The sequence below is a fragment of the Gavialis gangeticus genome, unplaced genomic scaffold, assembly GCF_001723915.1.
Source record: "Gavialis gangeticus isolate Ggan-Ray unplaced genomic scaffold, GavGan_comp1, whole genome shotgun sequence".
In the NCBI taxonomy this organism is placed as follows: Eukaryota; Metazoa; Chordata; order Crocodylia; family Gavialidae; genus Gavialis; species Gavialis gangeticus.
The window spans coordinates 33134588-33151446 of NW_017729001.1; the positions used below are offsets into that span (position 1 = coordinate 33134588).

A 16859-nucleotide genomic window follows, 5' to 3' on the forward strand; every position below is an offset into this window, starting at 1 on the left:
TTCCATTGATGATGGTCAAACATGCGTGAAATATTAGCACGTTGGCTTTATCAAGATGCAGCTATTAATTTTTTTCAAATGTTTTTTCCTAGCTGTCCCTAAATTAATCTAAAATTTATTTATCGTGTTGTGCAGTGGGCAGCGAGTTGCATGTGCGGCCAGCCAGGACTTCAAAAAACTTTGCACACCAGCGAAGAGAAGATGGAGACTTCATTGTCTGAAAACTGTGCGTGTACTCCGCTTTTGATGGAGCCCTGATTTTCCTCCACTTGCTTGTCTTAACACTATAATCCTGAGTGGATCATTGAGTAAAAAATGCTTCTTTTATGCAAAATTAGCATTTTTTTCCTCTGAAAGTTGAGTGCAAGTGGACGGGAAATCAGAAGAGCTTTTGAATAGGAAGCTGACATGAAGATATGGCACCTAATTCTAGTTTTCCAGAACTAGATTTCCTTGCACCTTTGCTGTTTGAATTTGGGGTTTGAAGGATTCAGTTTGTCTAAGAACTGTAGATTGTAGTGTCTTTTCTACCCTGAAGAATAATTTGAGCAGTCTGTGGTGGAAGGGCTGCTTCAAGTTTTAATAGGCCTCATGACTAAGTTTCCAACTACCCATCATATATTTAAAAAATAATATTGCAAACAATTTTATCATGAATAGGCATTTATTAACTATATTTCCTTCTCTAACAGCTTCTGTTCTGTCTTGCTGTTGACTCCTCTGAGTTTTGCACAGAGATATGATAAAATGAAAAGCTAGCAAGAATAGGTCAGTGCAAAGCAGGCAATATAAAAATGGTATTGTACAATGCTGTCACAAACCTTTACTTTTCTACAATAATTCAATGAAAAGTTTGTGAAAGACTGAACAGGACAAAAATATTTGGCATGGTATTGATTAAAAAAGAAAATTGCTGCTATATTTTCACACTCTCCTCCTACCAACAGTTGCCTTTGTTTTCTTTTGGGTAAAGAGCCAGTTGCTGGGAACATGCCAGAGATTTTTCTTCGACGGCATTCATCACTGTTTGTGCCACACTTTAGTCTCTTAATACTTCAGTAATTGCATGACTGTAGTCTTCTTTAGTTCATTGTCTAAATAAAGGTCTAATTAATTTAGCATTATTTTACTCTGTATTGTTGATGCTTTTTATCACGTACAAAGTAAATTAAAATATTTAGCAAATGAGTTGTAGTTCCATAAATGAGATCCACCAATGTGAATTTCATTTGCAACTTTTTTTTTAGTTCCTTTGATTAATATACAAACACAAACTGGTTCGTGTCTTGTTTGTCAGTGGGATATTTACCTATGTGGGGGGTGAGGTCTGGGGAACAATACTGTGGTTGGAGGAATAAAATGCCTTTCAACTGTAATCCACTGCATAAAGGAAATACAAATTGAGACAAATGGTACAAATAAAATGCAGAGCAGAACATGGCTCTTGAATTGGAAACTGCAGCTTCCCCAGTATGTGCTTGCTGAGGCCGGACATACAGAAAACTCTAGTTACTGATAAATAACCCGTTTCTTTGTGCTTCTCTTTACGCTTCTTGAGCACCTAGCAAAAGTTTGTAGGCCACAGAAAAAAATCGTGTATGTGCATGTATCCTGGGAGAAGATGCAGTTGCTTTTTGAATTTAAAAACCTGCTTTACACCTTGGCTTAATTGCACATATGTTATACCAAGGAGAACTTGGTTCCACCACTGGCTGAGTAACTGGTTTTCCGGTGGCTGACAGTAAGTTTGCTTTTGATGGAAGCAAGAAAAGAATACTGTGTATATTCTGATATTATTCCTCATCTGTCCTCAAATGGGGGCACTTTGAAGAAGATTGTATTTGTGATTGGCTTGATTGCTTTTGTAATATGCAGTAACGTGAAGGCGGAGATGATGCATCACGTTGGGTGATGGACTTTTTTGATGTATGTTATAGACAATTAAGATTTGGTAAGCTGGGTATATTAATTCAATGGTGTATCATTTTATAGACCACAAATTATCTTTTATGATAGTAAGAAGTTGTGATTATGAAATGTTTTCTCCTGTTCTTTGGTCTGGCTAAGAATGCTATTTGTCATTTTTTTACCTTTTAACAACTTTTTTGTATGTTGTAGCTAAGCTCTGGAACATCTTAGGTTAAATGCCCCTTTTGAAAGCTGTATGACTTCAGGCCAATATGTTCTTGTCAGGCTATAATATATGACTATGTGGATCAAATTTTTGTGTATGAAAAACATATAAATCAATAAGAAAAAAATAGCAAACTATTTTCCTGTGCATTAGGAAATAGGTGCTATACTTTATAAAAAAATTAGCTTTCTTTTAATTGGGACAGAAGTGATCTCTTCTCCTCTCTATCACCAATGCAAATCCAAGGGATATGTGTATGTTGGAAAATGACACATCCACTCTGATAAGAGACGCATTGCAAAGGCAAATTGCAGCATTTTCCCTCTCGAGTATTTGCAAAGGTAAACAAAGCCGGGCTGCCAACCGAGCCAACGGTAAATGCCACATTGTCTTTCAGTGAGTATGTCTGAGCACATTACAAAGCTAATATTGTATTCTAGCAGTTTTCAGGATTTTTCATATTGTGAGACGTGTTAATGGTCTCTTGTGAGCCACATCCAATTTCATATGTGATTTGCATGGCTCCCTTCCTTTCCTGTAATGCGCCTGTGGCACCTCCAGCAGTTGTGTACATGGAAAGATAATGTTAGGAAACTATTTACTATGTGATAAAAAATGGACTGAATGCATTGTTTGTGATGGAAGAGGTTTATCACATTTGGTTTCATGTCGAGAGTGGAATAGTACAGGGAAATTTTCCTGGAGTGAGGGAAAAGAAGAATAAATAATATGGTGTTTCTGGCATTTTTGGTGGGGTTGACTAAGGTTCCATCACCGAATGTTAAATAATTGCAGATTAAGTTGTTTCTCAGGAAAACGCAAAGCTTTCACTGTGTGTGGTTTTAAAATGGGCCTAATCAAGATTAATGTTAACAGTGCTCTGTTTAAATTGTATCATTGTTTCTTTAAATTTTTAAAAGTCATTTAATATAACACCTGCTGTGTTGAAACGTTCCTTTTTCATTTCAAATGCAGCTATTTCCATTTTGTTTTGCAAATGGAGGTGCAGCCACAAGAACTGTTTTCATAATTGTTCAGTTGAAAACATATCTGTTTAAATTTTTTTCATGATACTTAGTTGGCCCCTAATTAAAGCAGAACTCTGTTGAGAATAAAACTGAAAATAGAAATATAAATCCTATCTGATCCTTTGCTATGCATGTCTCTGCCTAATGCAAAACAGAGTAAAGCTGAAATGTGCTGAGGCTTTACAGAATAGACCAAATATCGCTTTTATGTAGTGGTTCACTGCTAAATTAATCAGGACTGACATCCAATCAACTTTTAAAAGGCATCTTTCAATTTTATACTTAAAAATACCTTTCTTGTATTCAGTAAGTTGTCTTCCATTGTGTTGTATTTTCCGTCTCTTCTCTACGAGCTCCGTATAAATACACACCGTAACGGAGAGTATCCATAGGTAAGACTGCCAGTTTAACAAGTTTTCCATTGTTAAATGGCTAATAAAGCTTGAAATAATAAGTGAGTAGTATTTGTGGTCTTTTGAATCCTGCTACTTAATGAGGTCATAGAGACTGTTGAAAGGAAGCAAGTCTGAATAATACAAACGTGTGCTTAGAAGTTTATGCTTTTGGATTTAATGTTTAAAACCGCTAGGAAGTCATGTAAGTCCTGAAAGAAAAGTGCGTAAGTTAGAGACCGATCGTTCCTCTGGCTGCGGCAATCCTGGCATGGCCTTGAGGAGCTTGGGGATGGGAAGAGCTCTGCCAGCTGTAGAAGTACAAGGTCATTTCCAGAGGCCATTTGCTGCCACCTATTGGGTGAATAAAGAAGATCCAAGGATCGGTATCCATGGTGCACCGGACACGGAGGTTTCTTCCGTCCCGTGCATGTGTGACAGTCTACTGGTTAGCTTGCCTTTTGCAGCTATTACTTTTTGCCCTTAAAGCTATTTTTTACTGTCTGTGGAGATTGCAGTTGGGTGTACCAAGGATTACTCTAATACCTTGAGGTCGGACTGCAATTTCCAATCGTGTAAGAGTCGTGTTGTAACTGTGATAGTCCAACAAAAGTCATCGCCCTAAGAAATCCTTGCCTCCACATAATTTCTTGACCAACTGTGCAAGGCAGTTTTGCTCTATTCCACCTACATAGTTGGTCCAATAAAACTACTGCCCGAAGAGGTCCTTGCCTCTTGCACAGCAGTATAAAGACGTGGTTCTAGAAAGTTCCTTTACAGGTACTGAAAATATGGCGCTGTGGAGCCGGGAGAAGTAGCCAGGTTTTCTGTGCCAGTATGTGAGGACAAGACTATTTTAATGCATACTCCACTAAGCGTAAGGCTTGGATACAAGATACCTGTTTCCTCTCTCCACAAATGTGAAATTCCTGCAGACATCCCCTCAGCCAAAGACTTAAACCCATCTCAGTGCTGCTGTTACAAGTTGATGGCAGAAACCTTACCTTTCGCCATGTTCAAAATTGACTTTTGTGTGCTTCAAACATTGTCAAAAAATGACTTCCTTGCTGCTGGTAATAACTTTCTTTGGACTAACTGTGTTGTTGGGAGAGATGTTAGCTGAGCTTTCAGATACGCAAAGCCCTTCCAGGCTTGTGTAACTTCTCCCAACTATATACGTCAGGGGTGGGCAATTATTTTGGGTGGGGGGCTGCTTACTGAGTTTTGGCAAGCCATTGAGGGCCACGTGATAGGCAGCCAGGAGTATATAAGTATTAATTTTCTAAACTTTTTAGGGGCCCTGTGGGCCAGATAGAATGGCCTGGCAGGCCACATTTTGCCCATCCCTGATATAGGTCCTATAAAAAATACTGACAACAAGCCTTGCTTCTCTTCTTCCTGGGCCATGTCCTTGCTGCTGTCTCTTTAGAGTTTCTCATTGGAATAAGCTGAAAATTTGAATTCTTTAGCAGAGCTGCAGTTTCAGAAAGGTCAGGGAGAGCTTCAGTCATATTTGGGCAGCCTTGTTAATTAATTTGTCTGACCCCTTGCTTCTCAGTGTGGCTTCTGGGGTTACGTTCTGGGCTTTGAGTTGTGTTCCCATTGATGTGAAGAGCAAGAGTCTGTTAATTTCAGTGGGCTTCAGAGTGGGTCACAAAGCATGTGAAATGAGTAAATAAAGCAGTTCTGGGTAGAGTTGGATTTGTGATCTCATTAGCATGGCATTTACAGCCATTGATGCAGAACCTTTTAATTGAGGGCTGATTCACTCAGTCCTAGATGCATGTTTTTCTTTGACCCCCCCCATTCATTTTTACTGGTCCTAATCCTGTTTCTTGGAAAATTTTCTTCCATACAAACAAATATTTCTGTGAGTATATGTAATAATGGGTTATTTGTCTACTATTAGTAGTTTTTTTGAAGATAATATTTATGGTTTTCATTTGCTCCTTGGCCTATAATTTATGAGAGCCTTCCCCTGCCCTGGATTTGCCTAGTGAAAGAAAAGCAGCCAGGGTCAGTTTTGTTTATGCTGCATGTAATGTCTTTGATGCAGCTCCGCTTTCTCTGCATGTATTAAGCAGGAACGTTTTGATCCCCTTCTGAAGTTTTACCATTCGTGTCGATGGAAAACGGAGTCCAAAAAAAAATGTAGGGAAGTATTTTGCAGCAGGTAATAAGAACTGTGATTATCTATGAATAACTGTTAATTATGTCTCAGTTTGGCTTGCTTTATTATTTGAATTTCTACTTTCATGCTCTTATCTACTTACAGAAGCTGGTGAAATGCCAGTGTGTGCTTAGTGAGACCAAATAAGGAAGGGCATTCGTTGCTGAAATGAACTACAAGCACGTGCATTTACAGCTTCCAGAGTCTTTTAGATAACCAAGGCAATTAGCTCTGGGAACAGATGTCCACATTAAGCTAGGCAAAAGATAGTTCATGGTGGCAGATATCATCTGAGCCATACATAAAAACAGTTGGAGTGTTGAACAGAGGTTTTATTTTTTTTTTAAATTAAAACAGTTTACTCGAATTATTTTCAAATACATTTGTAAAGATTTTTAAATGTGGCCGCTCTAGTCTGTGTGACATACATTTTCCTAGATGGGAATTTAACTCGATTGGAATGTTGTGAAATGTATCTGAATTAGTGGGTGCTAGTAGCCACAAGATACAAGCACTGGGAGGTTACAAAAATGGATTAAAATGGTTTATTGCTATATTGTGTGTTTTAGACCTATTAAAATAGGAAACTATCAATAATTTCTGTTTATACTTGTGCAATTCTCAAAATTTCTTTTGGACACTGAGTTAGAAACAATCACATTAGATGGCAGACCAGACATGAACAATTCCAGTGCATAAAGGTCAACGTGTTATAAAAGTGATGATAGGTAAAACCCAGCATTGTTTAATGCAACTGTATGTATGAAAGGGAGGGGAGCTTATAGCACTACTTATGCGTTAGATATATTTTCAAATGATTGTACAGACATCTAAGCATTGTAATTAATGAACACAAGCAATTAGGAGTGCTTACAGGAGGAGAAACCCCCCCCCAATCCAAATGCTGATTAGTTTATGCCCTTGTCTGGAAATTGCCTTTTACTTAATGTTTCCATTTTTTAAGTATTATTTTTTCTTATTTATTTTAGGATTTTTACTTTTTAAAGATTACTGTATGAATGAGATTGATGAAGCTGTGCCTCAGCTGAAGTTTTATGAAGAGGTAAGCAACCTTTTATCTTCAGTTGGTGCTGTATTTCAGAAGCTGAATTGCTGTTGTCTGGGACAAAACTAAAAAGACTGGCGTGTTTGTGTGCGTACGTGTTTATGCCTGGGAGTGAGGTTAGGTAAGAAGGGTGTACGGTTTTTAACAAATGTACATTTTAAGATCATTGCAGTGATTTCTTGTTATATTGGTAACGACCACACTAAGATTTGGAAAATAGGAGGCTGAAAGGAGAAATCTATGTTGCTTGTTTGGATTTGACCTGTGTTGCTGTTTGCACATATCGGGACTCAGCCTTTTAATTAAAAATTGATTAATCAAACATTTGAAGAAGTAGAGTTATAATGGATTCCTGCCCTTGGCGAGTTATTGGGCATATTTAGTTTTTGGTATCCTAATGCCATTGGGGTGTAGAAGTTTCTGGCTGATGGAAACGATGATGATGAGAGAGAAATTACCTCAGTTGAGACAGCCATATTAGCATTCATCAGATCTTTGTGCTCAAAGAAAACTTGAAAAATACCAGCAGGCTTCTGGGAGGGGGAGAATCATAACTGTGACTAGAATAGGTTTAGGGTTATTAATTCTGTTTTTTCTGAGACTACAGTGAAGTTATTTTGCCTTGGAGGGAAGCCAGACATATAGCCAACATTTGCTGGATGCTGTGACTCATGCTAACGCTGCAATTGAAAATGAGGTTTGGGCTGGACTCCTCAAGGTTGTAGGGCCTCTAGTTTTTCTTTACCTCTTACAAATTCATTAAAACAGAATAAAAATGAAGAACAGTAAATGCTATGTTCTTTTAAACTGTTGCATTTAGCATCTTTATTTTGCCTTTTAAAGCACATCTATGATTTCCGTTGATGTTGTTAAGAAGACTCGTATATACATTTCCTTCTTTTTTTTATTATTACTTAGTCTGTGTTTTGCAGTAGAATACAGAGGCTCCCAGGTAGGATCTGGCCTTATTGCACATTATTATTTAACTATTAATCTACATGCAAAGTATTCAAATGCCATAGGATCTGCAAGGTGGGAGACACTTAAAGCACTTTGGACAGAGTGCTAGGTGAACCATTGTACACTGACAGAAAGATCTGCGCGGAGTGATCTTTTGAACTCTGCTTTCTGAGATTCATTTAAGAAAGTAGTGCACATCCTTTACAGTCTTAAACTCTGTACTGCATCAAAACGAGTCTGTTCTGGCTTTGGGAATTCTAGGATTTGTGTGAAATAAGTGGAACTGCCTCATCTCCGTGTCCACGTGTTAATGTTTCTGATGTTTGAAAATCTGCTGATGCCAAGATATTCTTGGAAAACAAGAGAAGGGCATGCTTTTGATCTTCAGTTGCTGAGATGATGAAGATAACAGAAGCAGAAAAGCTTTTAACATTTGCCAGTTACCACTGGAATTTGGAAGGTGTCTTCCTTAAATCAAAAGGAGCTGAAACCCAAATAAAGTGTTATACAGTTACAGCAAGAATTTGGGCATGATTTACTGTGCATCAGTGACCATGCAGGTTTATAAAAGAGAACCTGCAATGATTAAGCAAGCATACCAGATGCTTTAGCAAAGCATGAGCACTTAGCTGACTTCAGCGCGATATCTCACGTGCCTAAAGCAAAGCATGTGTTCATGTGCTTGTTGGATCAGGCTCTAACAGGGAAACTGTTGTCATATTTCTGAAGATATCAGCTAAAGAAATAAATAATAATTTTCTGGTGATGAGAACAGAGCTGCATACTGATTAGGGACTTGTTTATATAAGGAAGAAAAGGATGAACCCTAAGCTATTTTGAACACTGCCTTTACTATGGCAACAAAGGTTGGCAACCCAGAAATCAGAAAGTAAGTCAAGAAAGTTAAAATTAAGACACATTCATTGGAGAATTGGCTGAAAACAGGGGGCACGCCGGGTGCTCAGAAGTTAAGAAATTTGAGCTTTGGCAGGTTCCCCAGAGAGTTCAAGCTCTTTAATCAGGGATCCTGCCTCCAGTCTTTTGAAGCCTATGTTTAGAGACTGTCAACAAAAGTACTTCAGTTGATCTCCATTGAGATAATAGCGCATAGGGAGAGAAAAGCAGTCCTTAAAGTACTCATGTCCCACGCAAGCTAGCTGCTTTTACTTGCAGATTCAAGCTACCACCTTGGCATGCAGTCAGGAGCATATGCACAGCCCAGCCAGCGCATTGGGTAGATCGTAGGATCAGCATGCTCACGCCGGCTCACTGCATGAAGCAGCAGGGCTGCTGCATGCAGTATAAATAGAAGCAGCACACCAGTCCGGAAGAATGGTCTGCAGCAGCATCCGGGATGAATTGGTTTAGTGGGGACATTGGCATCACCTAACCATTTAGGGCATAGACAGATGTAACGGAGATCAAAAAGGACACCAGGGGAAGGGGGTATGATGCGACTGTTGCTTCTTCACAGTTCTGTGATTATACAAGTGCAGCAAAATGACTGCCACTTCAACCCTGTTTCATCTAAGGTCAGGGTTAGAGAGGTTTAGCTGACCTGTATCACTGCAGATGCACCCTCCCGGAGGGCTGCCTTTTTGCTTCGAAAGGGGTTAAAGGGTATTTTTGTAACTGCTAATGAGATATGAGCTGCTGCTGTTCAAGTAGGTGGGAATTCAGGGGGACCTGAGTGTTTAGCATGCGGAGTTTTAAGAACCCTGATGAAAATGGTTGTTTGATGTTTTTGCAAGCTGTAACAGTCGGCATGTCTACATGTGCTTTTATGCACATCTAAACTTTAACGTGCATTTGCCTAATGCACAGTAAGGCGATTTAAATGTACATCTACACGTGTACACACTAAGGCTCATTAACATTGTGTGGACCAATTTGGGATTAAAGTTAGTCCTAAATCAGTTGACATACACAGTGTTAATGTGCCTTAGTGTATCTACATGTGCATTAAAGCACTTTAGCTATTTGCGCCTAAATTTGATATCTGCTTTTGCAGGTATCAAATGTAGGTGCGAAGAGCCTAAAATCACCATTTTAAAGGTGTATTAAGGATGTGCACGTGTAGACACGCGCCCTTAATGCGCCTTTAATCGGGCTAAAGCGGCTTAAATTGGTACGTGTAGATGCGTCCTCTATGTGGTAGAATTAAAAAGTCTTGTCACTTGCAAACTGACTAAAAGAAAAGCCTGAGCAGTTTTCAGGAGGAGAGAGCTTGATTTAGGAGGCTGTCAATGCCGCTTTTGTACCAAACCCAACAAAGTCATAGCGCTAGGAATCTAATGCATCAGGAAGACCTCTCCAAATTAAGTTAGTATTGTCCTTGTATGAACTTCTAAAAAGGGAACGTTCAAGATGGGAGAGTAATTGGCAAAGGCACTAATGTCAAGTAATGGCTTCCTCAGGAAAGACCCAACCACTGCTCGTTTGAGAATATTCTGCAGGCATAATTATTCTTGTATTAATTCAGAGCCAGATCTGTTTGCTGGTGTAGCAGAGGCTACTCTGAACACAGGGCTGCTTTTTATCATTCTCTCTTTAGAGTTTAGCTTCCGTGAAAATATATATGCATGGTTTCTGAATGTGGGCTGTGTTATTTTGGATTGTTTGTAGTTGTTGTTTGGGATTATCCCTTTATAAGAAATGCTCCCTTGGATGCTGGGTTAGAGTTCTTGTAGCAAAAACCAAAATGAGACAAAAAACCAAGAAACAAACCCCACTGTCTGTCTAAAGGTAATTTCTTAACTATAAAGGTAACACAAATGAGAGATTATGTGCCTCATAAGGAGGCAGACTGAACAACGTTCTCTACCACCATTTCCATCTCTTTATATATTTAAGAAATCACTAGCAGCAAACCAAGAAGTCAGGTATTAACAGATTGCTTAGAAAAACCTGTTATGGCGTGACTGCTTCATTACTTCTGAAACCATTTCAAGTGCCTTTTAAGGATACTTAACAACATTTGACCTAAATTGTATTGAAAAAAATACTTTGAATGCCATGCAGTATATATTTAGAAAAAGATCCCTGAAATGTATTTAAAAAGAGGTTGAATCTGTTTCCTTCTTTAAAATATTAGGTTTGAAAGATTTGCAATTTTTATGTAGTTGATTTACCAACACATTAGCTTCAGGTAGAATAATTTGAATAAATCATTACAGAAAAACCTGTGAGATGTAAAAAGGTTCCACACTCGAGGGATCTCGTGTTGTTGCAACGTGAGTCACGAAGAAGCATTTAACTGGATGAGTGAGTCATCCAGCTCTGTCAAAAATCATTTTTTTTTTTTACATGCTTGAAATCTAAAGCATTCTAATTTCAGCATTTGAAAAGAAACATTGTCAGATAGTGTTGCTGAAGGTGAACTACAGCTCCAGCGCTTTCCAGGGGACTAGGAAATATGTGGCCCTGCTACCACAGTGTTTTTTCTCTTAATTACAGATAGGTGTTGACCTGTCGGTGTTCCTTGAAGGTGTACACTCAAACCCCACCCTCATTTAGTAATTGTTTTAATAATCTTAGGATGCTGAATTACTTGTTTTCTTTTAAGTCTCAAATTGCTTTTGCCACTTGTTAAATGCATTTGGTGGCTGTCATGGACCCTTGGCTTTTGTTCATCTTTATGGGAGCTTTCTTCAGGGTCTGGACTATGTGACATCTCCAGTTAGAAACCGATTGGCCCGGCCAGTGTTTGTCTCGATGACGGACGCGTGCGTGGGAGCTACATCACTTGTGCAGCCTTTACTCTGTGGGTCCAGAAGTGATGTCTGTTCCTGCTTAAAGAAGCAGTAACCAGGGCCAGGCAGAGTCTCAGTCCTGGAGTACTTTGATTTTCTTGATTTAATGAGCAGGTGGACAGACACACCCAGTGCTTCATTTGGATCCTGGTACTTTACTGATGGGTGATAAGGAAGTCCAGGAAATCTAAACTGAAGCACTTCCTGCGGCTCTTAGATTACTTCTCCAGTCCTCCTCCTCTCTTCCTTGGTAGCACTGTTGTTTTTCTGATGTGCTCCTGAAAACTCCTGCACTGAAGAACTTTTCTCTCAAACAGAGTTCCTAGATGGGCAGTCTTTTTACGGTAGGCCGTGCTGCGGGGATGGAGTCCGGGGCTCTCTGCAGTAGAGTTTAGATAGGATGGTGCATTGCTGCTTTCCTGACTACACTGATGGATTTTTATAAGTTGCTGTGTGAGAGCAACAGAAAACCTGGAGTTTATCCTTAAATACTGTCTTTTCTTTGATATTGTCTTACTACATTAGACCAGAGTGTTTACGCACTCTGGGGTTTGGGTCTCCTGGAGCAGTAAAGGTCCTTCTGTCTCCCAGAGCTGGTGGAGGCAATGCTTTCTTTTCTTTGCGCAGTATTAGGACTTTTGCTCACTTGACCAAGGTTGTGGAAGTGGCAGTAGTTAGAACCAGGTAATCATTTCTTTTTCCTTGCAGGATTCTCACGTCTTTAACTGGAATGATGTTTTTCTAGCACAGTGGTGCCCAGCCTGTGGCCTGCAGGCCGGATCTGGCCCGTGGAGCTCCCCAGGGGGCCAGAAATTTGGCAGTGGGGGAGTGCTGGCAGAGTTGATTGCAGATTGCTACAGCAATTAACTCTGCCACCCTTCCCTCGCCACCACATTTCTGGACCCTGGGGAATCCGATGGGTTGGGGGGCTGGACTGGCATGCCAGATCACACCTCTGGAGTTACCCCTCATCAGGGCCAGACATGAGCATGGGCAAACAGGGCAGCTGCCCAGGACCCGGACAGAAAGGGGGCCTGAAAATAGTAATTTTTTTTTATAATTATCATTATCTCTGGCGAAGGGGGGCCCAATACTGAAAGTTTGCTCAGGGCAGACTAGAGTCTAGGTATGGTGCTGCCCTTCATGCTGACTCCGCACAGCCTGACCTCATGCATCGGGCCCACAGATTTGACGATAGGTGGGATTATAAATACCACAATGTAATCAAGTTGATTTAACATTGCCAGTGGAACCTTTGGGGTAATGCTTGGTAGTAACCCAGACCAATAGCGAGACTGTACTGTGAAATGGGCATTAGAAATTCTTGAAATACAAGATACCTATAATGCCACATTTGTCCTTAAAAGGATCTAATTGCAGTGGCTCCTTCCTGGCGCACAGTTTGTTTCCCACTCTGAGCATTTTAAGAAGCTGGTGCAAGCACAGAAATCTCTTTTCCATGGTAACTGATTAAAGAGATTGATATTACTGATTCAGCTCATTCCATTGAGAGGCCTGAATGCCTCTCACAGTGCCCGTTTGCTAACACATGCTTGGAAAGCCTATCTGTTCCAAAAATAACACGGCATGCAATCAGCTTGTGCTGTGAGGATAGCCAGGTGGGATTGCAATTGTACTGCTGCCATAGCATGGGGTGATTTGGTTTCCTGTACTAAGCCTGTCGGGAGTCAAGTGCATTTTTTTTTCCTAGGACTAGGACTCTGCCATCACTTTTAAAGAAAAAGAAAGGAAGGAAAAGCCAGTCATCGTTAGCATTCAGGTGTTACCACTAAGATGTTTGCAGAGTCTAAAATGTCGGTATTTTTAGTTAGCAGTCTTTGTTAGATGAGGTGCTCTCATCCCTCTCAAACACTGTGTTGAAGTCCGCTGTATTTTGTTCCACTTCCTATGTCTAAGTAGGGTGTGCATTTGTGTTTGTGTCTACAATATTGCAGTGCTCCTGCTAAGTGTGAAAACTTTGCATGCTTTGCTTCCAGGGTAATGGCTCTTCTTGCTTGCCCTGCAGGTGCCGAATAAGAAAGGAGCACAGGGCCATCATTTATCAGTGAAGAAAAGCAGCAGTTTTATGCCTCTTCCAAAATAATCAGTCACATCCATGTTCCTTTACCTACCAGGTCCCTTACAGTCTCAGGCTCATCCTTTCTGCACAGTTTACAAGACAACTAGTGCTTTATTAAGTAGCATATGTGCCTCTAATTTGGCATTTTTCACATTTTTCAGATAAACTTGTACCCCATTTTGAGAAACACATTTGGCAAACAAATCCCAACGTACACAGGGATGGAATGAAACTTGTGAGTCCACCTTCACTGTAGAGTCAAAACCAACACCACCACAATTGACTGCACTGAGAGCGTGATGAAAGGGAATAAGGATTCTGTCAAAGTGAAAACCCTTTTTTCTTAAATAAAGACTTTAATTAGCTCTGTTGATTTGTTCCTTCCTTTCTTTTCTTACAGATAAAAGAATATGAAAAACTGGATTCTGAGGAGGAGCGTTGTAGCAGAAGTCGACAGATTTACGACATGTACATAATGAAGGAGCTGCTTTCCTGCTCACATGTATGTGTTTTCTGCAATTTCAGTTTTTAAAAATTTAAAAATTTCACTTCGACTTTAAGTTCCTAACAAGGTTCTTTAATGAAAGGATAGTAAATAAGTAAAGGTCTGACCAGAGAATTGCATAGAACTCGAGGTAACAGCAGTATCTTTCATGGCAGTAGCTTCTACTGATTGCACAGTGACACTTTTTTTGTTTTATTCAAGGTGGACATATTTGAAAGAGTTCGTAAAATAATTATAAGATTTCAGCAAGACCCATTTCTCTTATATAGGGACTTAAATTTGCAAACATTTTACACGTAGTTTTTCTCATCTGTAAGTAGTAATCTACAGGTCAGTGGGACTGCTGTTGCGTGATGTTAAATGCATGTGCTTGCCAGGATTAGGGTGAAAGAGTGCAGTTTGAAAAAAACAACAACCTAAAAAACCACTTTTAGATTGACAAATACTTGGTCATTTTCTCCTCTTTAATGTCCTTTCTTTCTTGAAATTAGTTTTGCATTGTATAATTAAATGTTGGCAGGCAGTTTGTTTAAAAGTTCCAAAAGAAATTATGTTATCGATGGCTTCCTGCAAGAAGTTTTGGCATCCGTGATTAAGATTTCAAATACTTCTTTTTCAAATGTTTGTTTTAAAATCAATATTTTTATTTTTCAAAAGCCGTTCTCAAAGCAAGCTGTAGATCACGTACAATCTCACCTAGCCAAGAAACAAGTACTCCCAAATCTTTTTCAGGTAAGATGAAAGCAATTTGAAAGTTCAGGTTTCCTTTGATTATTTGAATGTAGTAAATTGAGAGAACAGAACACATATTTAAAGTTATAGCAGATATTGGATAGCCTGTTTCAGAAAGGAATGTGAGCAAAGTGGTACTGGGAAAGATTTTGATACATATCAGTTAGGCAAGGTTTCTCATTTCTTTGTTCCTGTTAAGGATGGTAAAATTTGTGAATCAGTCTTCCTTAGCCAAAGTATTTCTGAATGTATTTATAAAGACAGAAAACACATGGCTAGGGTTTACCCTACGTTCGTTACCTGCAGAGTTGCATGGGAAATTATTTTTGGCAAGACCCAGGTCTTTTTTTTGCTGAAGGTGCAGGGGTATTCCAACACACTGGCTACCAGGGGAAGTTGTTTATTGCAGCTTTGGCTTGTGACTTTCTGCCCCAAGAACTGCATCTGCTTCCCTTTGGGGGATGAATGATATGAAGTCCAGATATTACATGCTGTACAGAGAATTTCTTACCAGTAGAAAAATAGCCTGGGAGCTGGAGTGCACATATGTTTCAGCTCCCTTGATGGAGAGCTTCGTAGGTGCACAGGGGGCACTGGAGGACTGTTCCCCGGGCCACCCTCACCCTCAGGAGTGTCCATCAGCTGCCAGCCTGCCCTCCCTCCTTCCTGGAAAGCGGGCTGGCTCTCAGCTGGCAGTTGTCAATTGGGAGACAGCCCAGGGAGAATGCCCCCTCACCCCCCCGGCCCATCAGCTGACTGGCAGGAGAGGGGAATGTTCTTCCGTGTGGGAGCCCTCCTGGTTTTCGCTGCAGAATAGTCTCGGCTCCTTGCACTCCTGTTCTGGTTCAGAGCAGTGGAGACAGTCTGCCGGGGCGTAAACCCCTTCTGGGAGGGTTGCGGCTGCAGGAGGATGCCTCCCCGTTACCAATCAGGTGATTGAGGGCAGAGGGGGGCCCATTCCTAGAGTGTTCCCTTGGTGGGAAATCCTCCTCCCCAAACCAGCTGAGTGGTGGGAGAGGGGGTAATTTTCCTGTGCAGATCCCTAAGGACTCCCAGATAGCTCGCCCTTGGGTGGGCCGTCAGGGAGCCAGTGCTTTCCCTCCCTCCTCCTCTCTCTCTCTCTCTCTCTCTGTAGGGAGGGAGAACAGAGGTGCTGTGGGATAGTGGGTGTCCTCCACACCCAAGAGATGTGTACAGGTGTTCACGTGAGATTGGGAGGAGGTATATCGTCCTTATAGGTATCTGGTCTAACTTCTTGAGGAAGAGCCAGTTCTCTTCCATAGGAAATCTCTTGAATTTCTGTACGGCTCTGTTTGTGCCAGGAGAAAAGCTTTTCTCCCACCGCAAGTGGAAAGCCTTCACGAGGCCTTGGTGCAGTAGGGCTTGGTTTGCAAAGTGGTGAGCACTTTGGTACACGTCTAGCATGATGCTTCAGCACGTGCTTGGCTTGAAGCTCATGAGAAGCCCCACTGATGTCATTAGGGGAATACAGAAGTACTTAAAGTTAAGCATCTGTTTAATTATTTTTCTGGACTGAACTCAGGGTCTAACCCCTTGCAGAAGCTTTCTGAGTGCATTTTGTTGGCCCTGCTGCTTTCATTTGTAGTCAATCCAGTGTAATAATGTCTAGCTAGTTTTATTTAACTGCTTGGTAGTATTTCTTTTTCACCCAGTGACCTAGGATTTGGGTTGTAGTCCACAAAGTACCAAGGTATTCTAGGTCAGAGGTTCCCAAACACCAGGCCACGACCCAACCCGCCGTGGCCTGGTACCTGCTGCAGGGTCGTGGCACAGGCCCCCCTGCTCAAAGCCCAGTCTGTTCACCCAGGCGAATGGCTTCTGGAGTCTCAGCTGAGCTTCTGGGGTCAAAGCTGGGCAGTGGGGCAGCCCTGGGAGGGGGGCAGCCAGCTCCGCACGCCACAGCCCACTCCCACTCCCACTCCCACTGGGCCACAGTCAAAAAAAAAAAAAAAAAAAGATTGGGAGCCACTGTTAAAGGTAAAACCTCATTACTAGAATATAAGGAATTTTACACAGCAG

The 16859-nt window shown here is 40.8% G+C and overlaps 1 protein-coding gene across 1 annotated transcript in view; it reads left to right on the forward strand.

Annotated features, from left to right (window-relative positions):
* GRK3 (G protein-coupled receptor kinase 3) overlaps positions 1 to 16859 on the forward strand; it is a 152854-nt gene that overhangs the window by 77049 nt on the left and 58946 nt on the right. The window contains 3 exon segments of the mRNA XM_019506662.1: positions 6714 to 6787; positions 13983 to 14084; positions 14745 to 14819. Of these exon segments, the coding sequence (XP_019362207.1) occupies positions 6714 to 6787; positions 13983 to 14084; positions 14745 to 14819 (251 nt within the window).